This window comes from Paroedura picta, chromosome 16 (assembly GCF_049243985.1).
Source record: "Paroedura picta isolate Pp20150507F chromosome 16, Ppicta_v3.0, whole genome shotgun sequence".
In the NCBI taxonomy this organism is placed as follows: Eukaryota; Metazoa; Chordata; class Lepidosauria; order Squamata; family Gekkonidae; genus Paroedura; species Paroedura picta.
Window position 1 is genome coordinate 1,971,332 of NC_135384.1, and position 10,422 is coordinate 1,981,753.

At 55.1% G+C, this 10,422-nt stretch overlaps 1 protein-coding gene and 1 non-coding gene across 2 annotated transcripts; both read left to right on the forward strand.

Moving 5' to 3' along the window:
- The first annotated feature begins 4,790 nt into the window (after positions 1-4,790).
- Positions 4,791-4,861, forward strand: TRNAG-GCC (transfer RNA glycine (anticodon GCC)). The gene has a single exon. It is a non-coding gene; the product is annotated as a tRNA-Gly (tRNA).
- A 607-nt stretch (positions 4,862-5,468) lies between these two features.
- Positions 5,469-10,089, forward strand: LOC143825537 (transcription initiation factor TFIID subunit 9-like). The gene is made up of 7 exons (XM_077313579.1): positions 5,469-5,602; positions 6,143-6,224; positions 6,604-6,740; positions 7,352-7,486; positions 7,573-7,654; positions 7,985-8,098; positions 8,688-10,089. The coding sequence occupies exons 1-7, from the start codon at positions 5,543-5,545 to the stop codon at positions 8,852-8,854; spliced, it is 777 nt and encodes a 258-aa protein (XP_077169694.1). The 5' UTR covers positions 5,469-5,542; the 3' UTR covers positions 8,855-10,089.
- The last annotated feature ends 333 nt before the right edge of the window (positions 10,090-10,422 follow it).

Sequence of the window (10,422 nt, forward strand, 5' to 3'; positions counted from 1 at the left end):
GGTGGTGGCCGGGGGAGACCCGGCCGCCGCACTCGCAGGTGACCCTGTATCGATGTTAACAATGCAAAAGCCAAAGCACGGGCTGCATTCACGCGCAAGTGAATCCAGAGCGTGTCCTGGCAAGCGAAGCGGACTAATCCGCCCACGAACGCTAATCCGTCCCCCAAAGGCGCCGGAGGAAGAGAAGGGGCTGCAGAAGGAATGGCCAAGCAATGCACTCCCCCCCCCCCCCGTCCCGTGCGCAGTTAGTTGTTCCCGCGGGCTGATCGCAGGTCGGATCCGATTGGATAAGGGCGGACCTCGAAGCTCGGCCGCCAATCAGAACGCGCGGACTTCCCGCCACCCCGGGACGGCGGAACTTTCAGGAACTACCCAGGAAAGCGCGCTCGAGTCCCATCTCCCCGGGCGCGGTGGTGGAAAGGCGCTTTGCTTATCCGCACCCCGAAAAAAAGGACAAAGCTTGGCTCCCGGGGTCCCGTGAAGACCCACAATGCTTTATAGCAGATCTGAAGGACATGCCAAGTGGACAGCCAATGAGGCAGCGCCAACAATTTGGGGACAAAGGTTCAAATGGCATCAGTTGCCTTTCCCGGGGAGGAGTCTTGCCCGCGGGCCAATAGCCTGACCCTCGGTGGAAAGTCCCCGTTTGCACGGGCGGGAAGGGGCGTGATCCGGCCGCTGCAGACGCGCCGGCCTCTGTGTCTGTCGCCGAGCGGGCTCGGAGGGCTTCCCCGGGGCGCCTGGCGATCCTCCCGCTGAACGAAGCTGAGCGCGGCGGCGGGCCGAGAGCCGGTAAGCAGGCCTGCGGGTGCCGCTTTGGGCAGCCCCTTCCCCGCAAGTGTCCCGGAGGGAGAGAAGCCGGCCGGGGAGGCTGGAAGAAGACCGCAGCGGGCTCCCCACACGGCCGTCCGACCCCGGGTCTCCGCTCCGGCCCTCGCGTTTCCTTCCCGGGTCGGTGCTTTGCAGGAGAAGCTGCCCGGGGCACCCTTGGCCATGTCGGGGGACGGGAGGCGACGCGACCGCGCCTTTGAGGACTTGGAGCGGCGGATCCGGCGCTTCACGGAGCCCCTCTCCCAAGAAGCCCTCTCGGGGCCCCGGTTCCCTTCCGGTTCCAGGCTCTTCCGGACCAACAGAGACGCGGCCGTCCGGCAGATCCTGGAAGGGCCGTCGTCGCCCTGCCCGATCCCGCTAGAAGAGCTGTGGCGACACTTCGCGGGCATCTACGCTCGAGGGGACGGCGCCCGAGGCGGCGCGCCCCGTCCGCCACCCCTGCGCCGCCTTCCGCGCCTGCCGTCCCCCGCGGGCCTGGGCGAGCCGTTCACCGCGGAAGAGGTGCGGGCGATCTTCCAGCGGGCCCGAAACAAACGCCCCGGCCCGGACGGGATCTCCCTCGACCGGCTGAAGGAGCACGACCCGAAGGGCGAGAGCCTGGCGGCCATCTTCGAGGGCTGCCGGCAGCTGCAGCGCACGCCGACCGCCTGGAAGCGCGCCCAGACCGGCCTCAAGCCGAAGCGAGGCGACCCCCGACGGCCGGCCAGCTGGCGGCCCATCTTCTACTGCAACGCCATCTACAAGCTGTATGCCAAGGGCCTGGCCGAGCGCGTCTCCCGGTGGGCCCGGGAGGGGGGAGCCCTCAGCCCCCAGCAGAAGGCCCTCCAGGGCCCCAGAGGCGCCGTCGAGCTCCGCTTCCTCCTGCAGACCGTGCAGCACGAGGCCCGCCACACCGGGAGGGAGTGTGCCCTGGCATTGCTGGACCTGGAGGACGCCTACGGCTCCATCCGGCGCTGCCAAGTCTTCCACACGCTGGCAGAGTTTGGCATGCCCGGAGACTTCCTGGGGCTGCTTCAGGAGCTGCTGGAGGGCTGGACCACGACCATCAAGGTGGGGCAGAATGAAACGGAGGAGATCCCGCTCCGGACGGGACTGATGCAAGGGTGTCCCCTGAGCTGCATCCTCTTCCACCTGGCCATGGAACAGCTCCTCCGTTTCGTGGATGGCCGCGCCCGTGGCTTCAACCTGTACGGTGAGCGCATTAGCGTGCTGGCTTACGCCGACGACCTGGTGCTGGTTGCCAGGAACGCCCAAGAGCTGCAGGCCACGCTGGTCGATGCCTCGGCCGCTGCGGACTGGATGGGCCTGCGCTTCAAGGCCGAGAAGTGCACATCGCTCCACTTCAGACGTGGAACCCTTCGGGAGACCATGTTCACGGTCCAGGGCAGGCCCATCTCCTGCCTGAAGGAAGGGGAAACGGTCCAATACCTGAGAAAGCCCATCGGCTTCCAAGACCAGCCGGCGAGCGTCCGGGAGGAATTTGAGGCCAACCTGGAGAAGATCAAGGCATCCCAGCTAGCGCACAAGCAGAAGGTGAGCATAGTGAAGAGGAATCTGCTTCCTGCAATTCTGTCTGTCCTGAGAGAGCAGCTGGTCCCAAAGAAGGAGCTTGGCTGGATCGACTCTGTTCTCTCCGAGTGGGACGGAGATGTGGAGCTGACAATGGAGGAGCAGCATGACATCGAAGTGGTCACCCATGCATTCCTTCTGCTCTCCAGCCCCGACGAGGTCATAAAAAACGTAGCCCACGAGGCCCTCCGCCTCGTAGTTCATGAGAACTTTATTGAGGATCCCGCTCAGAGGGACTTGGCCGCCTACCTGAGTGGGGTCTACAAGGGAGAGGATTATCGTAGCAACCGAAGTCCCACCAATTTGTGGACCCGCGTCAGGTACGCCTCCCGGCGAATCGACAAACTTGTCGGTTTTCGATGGATCGACAACGGCGAACTGGGCTTGGAGCTGTCTGGTGCTGTGATGTCCCCAAAGAAACTCAAGACATTGGCCTCTACGCTCAAGAGTGCTGTGAAGAAAGCGGTCGTGTGGTGAGGGCCAACTTAACACCGTCTGCACAAACTACCTGACGGTGGTCACTAAATTACTGCTCAGGCTAGTTTTATCCTGCTGACCCTGTGAGAACTAGAGATGCCCACTCGTTTATTTTATCCAATGTGTTTAAGGGCTTGCTGTACTATCATTTCTCTGTGTTTTCCTCTTATGTGTTCTGGCATGTTTTTGGATGCTTGTTTTATCCTGCTGTGAGCTAGTGCAGGGGTAGTCAACCTGGGGTCCTCCAGATGTCCATGGACTACAATTCCCATGAGCCCCTGCCAGCAAACGCTGGCAGGGGCTCGTGGGAATTGTAGTCCATGGACATCTGGAGGACCCCAGGTTGACTACCCCTGATCTAGTGGCTTGAAACTCCAGGCCTTTGGCCAGAGGAGCTTAATGAAGGAAAGGAAGGTGCCACAGTGGGCTGGGCCACCTCAGGACTCATGCGGAAGTAGGTCTGGCAGTCCTTACACTGCATCATGGATACCCCAGCAAAGCATGCACTGCCGTAGTAGAAACATTCAGCGCAACAATTAAACTGCCTTCGGAATGGAATCTGAGCCTTGCGTCTGGACGTTCGGTGAACGATGTAAAATGATTTGTGATGCATAATTTTGTTGAATGTATCCTCTTTTTAAAAACAAAACAAAACATTGCTTTCCCTTAGAATATAAGAATTTTTAAAGGAACTGGATATTGGTTATCTCAGTTTTTATATTACCAGTCATATAGTTTCTGGATTAAAATGTTTTTTACATCCCGTAATACGGTTTCAGTTTCTCATTCAGGTAGGTCACCATGTGTGTCTGAAGCCGTGGGACAAAGTCTGAGTCCAGTGTCACCTTGGGTGTAGAAAAAACTGCTTTTGCAAGAAAGGCTCTACTGAGACAGGCACCCGGAGTCCGTGAAAGGCCCCGCCAGGCTTAGCAACTGATGCCTGGAATGTCCTGTTTAGAAGAGCTTTAGGGAACCCAGATAAGGAGTCAAGGCCGGCCCGTCCAGCCCCACACATTCCCAAAATTCCTCTAGCGGTAACCATGGCTGCTTGAAGGGAGAGAAGGAGAAATGTTTTGTGAACTTTATCGGAGAAACAGAATGACCTGCAGCAAGGGTCATATGCAGTCTGGTTTTGCAACCTCCAGGTGGGTCCAAAAAAGCAGACTCCAGTTCCAAAAAATGTATCATGTATTAACAAACAACAGACGTTATATAAACAGGCATCAATAAGAGACTCAGATTGTTAGGAAAATAATAAAGAATATATAGCGCCTCCAGGGAGGGTGGCATATAAATATAACAGTCAAACAAATAAAACGTTTTTATGCATCCTAAATGACCCAGGAAGGAGCTTTTTGAAACTGTAAAACTAGCCAGGAGTGCTGTTGGTCTTTGTTTATAAGAGGACTTTTGGAATAGTTGTCTCCACCAGGCAAGAAAAGACAGCATGTGCTGGCAGGAGCTCATGGGAATTGCAGTCCTTGAACATCTGGAGAGCCACAGTTTGGCCACCCCTGCTCTTGCCTCGGGCAAGAAAATAGCATCCCCAAATGGTCCGGAATTGCCCCAGGCTGGGGTGAGCAATCCAGCCAAAAAAAGTTAACTTGGGGTGGGGGGGAGGGATGCCCATCACCACTCCCAGATTTTCCTCCACCTGAGATTGGTCACGGGATGCAAAGTGGGGGGGGGGGATAGTGGGAGTACTTCCAGATTCCCTGAAATGTGCAGGCGTCAGGACGTTGGACTAGAAGACTCTTCCAGTTTCTCCCTTAGCTACCATGAGTTCTGACCTGGGCAGCCCCAAACAACTATTCTAGGCACGTCGTAGGTCTTGTTTAGGAATTTAATCTCCGGACATCTTGTCTTGGAAGATATATAAAAGTCATCATGCAACAGATTGTATTCCATGCAATGCATTGGTGGTTCAGTGGTAGAATTCTCGCCTGCCACGTGGGAGGCCCGGGTTCGATTCCCGGCCAATGCAAGAATGCTTTTTAATGACTTTTTTTTAAAAAAATGGGTTTGCACTGCAGATCTCCTGGAGCTTTCTCCATTGTGGCTTTGCAGGATGGAGCCTCTGCTGCCTTGATTCTCCTGCCTCCGCCCCAGTCCGCTAAAACGATACGCCTGTTTTGCAATCTGCCTGGGGGATTCATTTTCCCAACCCCGCGGAGGGGCAGCCCGGTGGGGTCTGCAGGCAAGCCTCCTCCGCAGAAGCAGCATTGTGCAAAACTGGGGGTGAGGATGGGGGAGGAAGGCTAGCGCTGATTCATTTCTTTGTGGGTGTGACGTTGCGTTGCACTAGACGCGGATGCGAGACGCCTCCCTGCTGTTCCTGCTAAAACCGCAACTCTCTCTCCTCCTCCCCCCCCCCCGGAAGGGCCAGCCCACAAGAGCTAGCTGCTTTTTATTTTTCATATGCATTGCTTATGCACAAGACACAACCTCGGAGGAGCGTGCCATGCTGCAAAATCCCCCCCCCCCTTGCGTTTCCACCACAAAGAACTCGGTCGCCCCGCGCAGGCAGCAGAAGGAAGGCAACAGGAAGGGCGAGGGCATCGGCTTCATTTCCCCCACTGCGCATGCGCGAGGGCAGCTACGTCCGGGCGAGAGGGACGCGCATGCTCAGTGGCGCCGCGGAGGGCGCCTGTCCCTCTTCTTGGCCATGGCTGCGATGGAGGCGAGCAAGATGGCGTCGCCCAAGAGCGCCCCCAAAGATGCCCAGGTGGGTGGGGAGGGGTGGGGGAGGGGGAGGGGGGCAATGAGGAGGGTCCCCCCAAAACTGCCCCGGCAGAGTGCAGGGGAGTGATCCAGAACTCTGCGCTTTGCAAAAGCTTGCACAGTTGCTGGGCTAGTCAAGGCTCTCCAGGGTTGCCACCTTTGGGGCGGGAGAGGGAGGGTCTCCCTGTGTCTTTCAGTGCTGCACTAGCGAGATGGTAAGAGACCAGTTGCAGGTGAGTAGCCATGTAGCCGGGGGAAGTTTGAGCCCAGGGGCACCTGGCAGACCCGGAAAGGTTAGCTTGAGGCATAAGCTTTTGCCTGCTCGTCCACTTAAGTCTCCGAGGAAGCGGGCGTGCACAGCAAAGCTGAGACCCAGAATTAAACCTCGCTGTCCTTCAAGGAGCCCCTGGACGGAGAGTGTAGTCCATGGACCCTGGACAGCCACCGTTTGGCCACCCCTGTCCTAGTGTATAGATTAAAGATGCTGTCATGTTTTTTCCAGGGAAGTTTAAAGCATTTCCTCTTGTTCTATTGCACTTAACAGGTGATGGCCCAGATCTTGAAAGACATGGGGATCACCGAATACGAGCCACGGGTGATCAATCAGATGCTGGAGTTTGCATACCGTAAGCCCTCCGTGCCTTGAATTCTATCTCAGTGTGTCTAATTTTTATGTACGTTTTCCACTTCTGCAGTTTCTCTTCCTGGAAGTATCGTCTCACCAGGTAATACAGGTAATCTGCCAGCAGATCCTAACTCCGGATGGCTGGCCAATAGGGATGCCAAGCCTCTTTCTGGCATTCCTCGAATGAGGCAACTGGTGTCACTCCCCTCCTCCAGTTCTACCTTCACAACAATCCTGCAGGATAGGTTAGGGCGAGAGAGCATGCCTGGCTCAGGGTCAGTCAGTGAGCACCACGACACATTAGCCCAGCACTAACTGCTGAATTGTCCTGTCTTGGCCACGTGGCCCTCCTGAAGTTTCTGGGTTTTGTTTCTTGAAAGGCTACGTGACAACTATCCTGGAAGACGCCAAGATTTATTCCAGCCACGCGAAGAAGTCGAGCGTCGACGCGGATGACGTGAGGTTGGCGATCCAGTGCCGGACGGACCAATCGTTCACCTCTCCCCCTCCCAGAGATGTATGCTCCCCCTTCTGCTCTTGTGGGGAGATCTGTTCAGGCTTATAGTCCTGAATGTTGCTCATAGCATAGTCCCCAACATAGCACCCACGGGTGCCATGGGACCTGCCGACACCTTTCTTGGTGGCCACCAATTGTTTTGTGGAAGTGGGCAGAGCCCTTGCCCAAGAGGGCTTCCAGTTGGTCACTGAAGGTCTGATGAGCTGTGCAGATTAAAATAGCATTGTCTCAGCCAGAGTCCCCCCCCCACCCTTTCACAACATTTGTTTTAGTCTTGGACTCCGCTCTTCCCCTGTGCATGTCTTAATTGCCTCTCTTCTCCCCTGCAAAGGGGCTTCCCCCTGTGGTGGCCATTTTGTGGTTAGCTCCTCCTCTTGTGGCAGCCATTTTGTGGTGGGTTCCACCACCTCTGCTCATGAGCATGAGGACGCTGGGGTGCAGGGTAAAACAAGCAAAGCCCAATCTGCTTTTAGATTAACATTTTAAGATAACGTGGTTACCCTCAGTGATTCAGAAGGACAAGTTAGATTACCTGGATTACTGATGAGCGTGATTTGACTTGTGAGGGAACAGGAACTGTGAATTCACCCTCTCCCCCCCCCTTTCCCCAGTTTCTGCTCGATATCGCTCGGCAGAAGAACCAGATGCCTTTGCCGCTGATCAAGCCTTACTCGGGCCCACGGCTGCCGCCCGATCGATACTGCCTGACGGCGCCCAACTACAAGCTGAAGTCGTTGCAGAAAAAGGTGGGAGACGGACGTGGCGTCCCAGATCCTGGCGGGATACGCCACGTGGGCCCTCCTTGGTCAAACACGCGGCTTCTTCTTCCCAGGTCTCTTCCTCCGCCGGAAGGATCACCGTGCCGCGACTGAGCGTCGGAGCCGTCACCAGCCGGCCCAGCACGCCCACCTTGGGTAACGCTCCGCGGCTCAAATGAGTTGCGCTCCTGTCTTGTCCCATCGCTCTTGTGCCCCTCCCTGCTGCAATCCTAAGGTCTGAAGTCTGCTTTGGGGGGCTTATTCCCAGGGAAGCATGGTTAGGATTGCAGCACTAAATCAAAATCAACAACATACGAAGATCTAACAATGAATACACATATTATGTATTTAGTGTTTTAATTTTTTCGTTTTCACTATTAATTTTTTAGTATTTTGTTCCTTCTGGTGTTTTCCGGCTTCGGTAGCCTCCTTTGTCTCGGGGCTGGGTCTCCTTCCCTCTTCATTTTCCTTCTTGGTGTATTTCAGGGACTCCTTCGGCACAGACGGTCTCTGTTTCGACCAAAGTCGGGACCCCCGTGTCACTGACGGGGCAGCGGTTCACTGTGCAGATCCCCACGTCCCAAACATCAGTCAAGTCAGGTAAAAATGAGCTCAAAACAGCCTACTTCCTCCAAACTAGGGAGCCGAGCTGGGATGGGGAGGCGAGAGTGTGTGAATTCGGCTGTAGGTGAAGCTGCATGAAGCTGCTGCCTTCTACTGGCCAAGACTTTGGGTCCATCAAGGTCTACTTGGACAGGCAGCCACTCTCCAGGGTCACATCTCCTCTAACTGCAGATGCTGGGGATCGAACCCGAGACCTTCTGCATGTCAAGCAGAAGCTCTGCCAGTGGCCCCACAGGCAGGGTGGTGGAATGATTTCGAAGGAAGTAACCCAGTTCATGTGACTTTCCTGTCGTGTGCAAACTGAACCCCCCCCCCCCCCCCGGGATGCGTTTGCTGGCATTATAGAATGGGTGTTTCTCCTGTGTCTCTGGGGAACCAGAGGAGCTTGGCCAGGGAGCCAATCCTACAGTTTCTGATTTGTAGAATTCAGACCACCCTGAAAATGGAGGAAATAAATTCCCCGGTAATTTAAAAGTCTCCCCTCTCCCCTCAGTTGCGGTTTGGGAAATCCCTGTGCTTTCGAACGACACAAAAAAGGTTCTCCCCCTCCCGTTTTCCTTCTCAGCGACTCCCACGACACCGACGGTGCAGAACGTGCTCATCAACCCCTCCCTGATGGGCTCCAAAAACATCCTCATCACCACCAACATGGTGTCCTCCCAAAACGCGGCCAACGACCCGAACCCCTTGAAAAGGAAACACGAGGAGGAGGACGATTACGACAACTTGTGAGAAGGGGGAGCTCGAAGACAGCCCTGTGGGCTCTCCTGTTTCCGTTTGGGACTGGCACTGCTATGCCCCCATGAACTCTTGGCACACGGTTTTGGTCTTGCTGGGTGTCACCTGCTGGAGAAAACCAGCGTGGTCCTTTTGCCTGCAGCCTGGAGAAGTATTTAAAGCAATGTGGCAGGTGAAGGAGCCTCATCCCCTCCCCGCATCACCTGCCCCTTGGTGCCAGGTAAACAGGAGCCCCCCCTGGCCTTTCTGGGCCGCACCATTTCAAATTGCGGGAGGCGTGGTGATGGGAGAATCATTTTCAAAACGTTCTCCCACCTACAGATATGCCCCCTCCCAAAGTCTCTGCTCCTAGAAGGAGTTCTCTCTCCCTCTCCCTAAATTGTGTCACCCGGCCACTGAGCTTTCACAGGGCTTCTCTGTGTGTGTTTTGCTTTCTTCACCACTGGGAGGAAAGTGGAGATTGGGCTTGAATTAGTTAAGAGAATCATGGAAAGCGGTCAATTCCTCTAGGAAATTGGGGGGCAGGGGGGAGAGAAGGCAAGATGTAGTTTTTTTGTTGGGTGAAGGATCAGACCATACTCCCAAACTGGGTGTGTGGATATCCTGATAGCAGGAATACCTGGAGGCCGCTCAGGTTGGCTCCTGTGGCTCTCTTCTGCAAATGGGAGTGTTTACTAGCAGAAGAGATCTTCATAACCTTGTGGTGTAGCTATGCAGGAGCTAAGGCCACATACCCAGATGTTGATATGTATTAAGGATATGACGATAACTGTCAAAGGCTTTTACAGCTGGAGTCAACTGGCTGTTGGGAGTTTTCCGGGCTGCATGGCCATAGTCTGGCAGGTTTAGTTCCTGACATTTTGCTGGTAACTGTGGCTGGCATCGTCAGAGTTAGGAATGGCAGATCTCACACATTGGCAAATCTCACACATTGCCGTGTTCTGCCTCTGGAGATGCCAGCCACAGTTGCCAGCAAAATGCCAGGGACTACAGCCTGGGAAACCCACACCCACCAGCACAAAGGAAACATCCCGATTACTCCCGTTTTTAAGTTAGGAAATGTATATATGTTTTTAAAAATTTTTATTTTGGAGTGCCAGCCATTATCAGTTCTGCCAACAGCCGACCTGGAGCAGGATTCAGCTACACCTGTTCCCGTCTCGGGACTTAAGCTATTTTTTTTTTTCTTAAGAGAGATTTTCCTTAAATAAAAAGGCATTTTGTGAGAACTAGTTTAGGCATGTTCTCTGATGGGTGTAAGATGCTGCGTATTTTCATGTGGGACGGAATGCTTCTGTCCTGGCAAGCCAGGTTTGATGCTCTGCTCTTCCATCTGCAGCCAGCTGAGTGACCTTGGGCTTGTCACAGCCCTAATAGTGCTGTTCTCACACAGCAGGAATGTCAGGGCTCTCCCAGCCCCACGTACCTCACAGGGTGTTGTGGGGAGAGGAAGGGAAGGCGATTGGATACCACTTTGGGCAATGAAAAGTGGGTTATAAAACCCAATTCTTCTTTGCCCTTGATGCTGAAGACAGATTCCTAACCTCCCACCCACCTTGTGG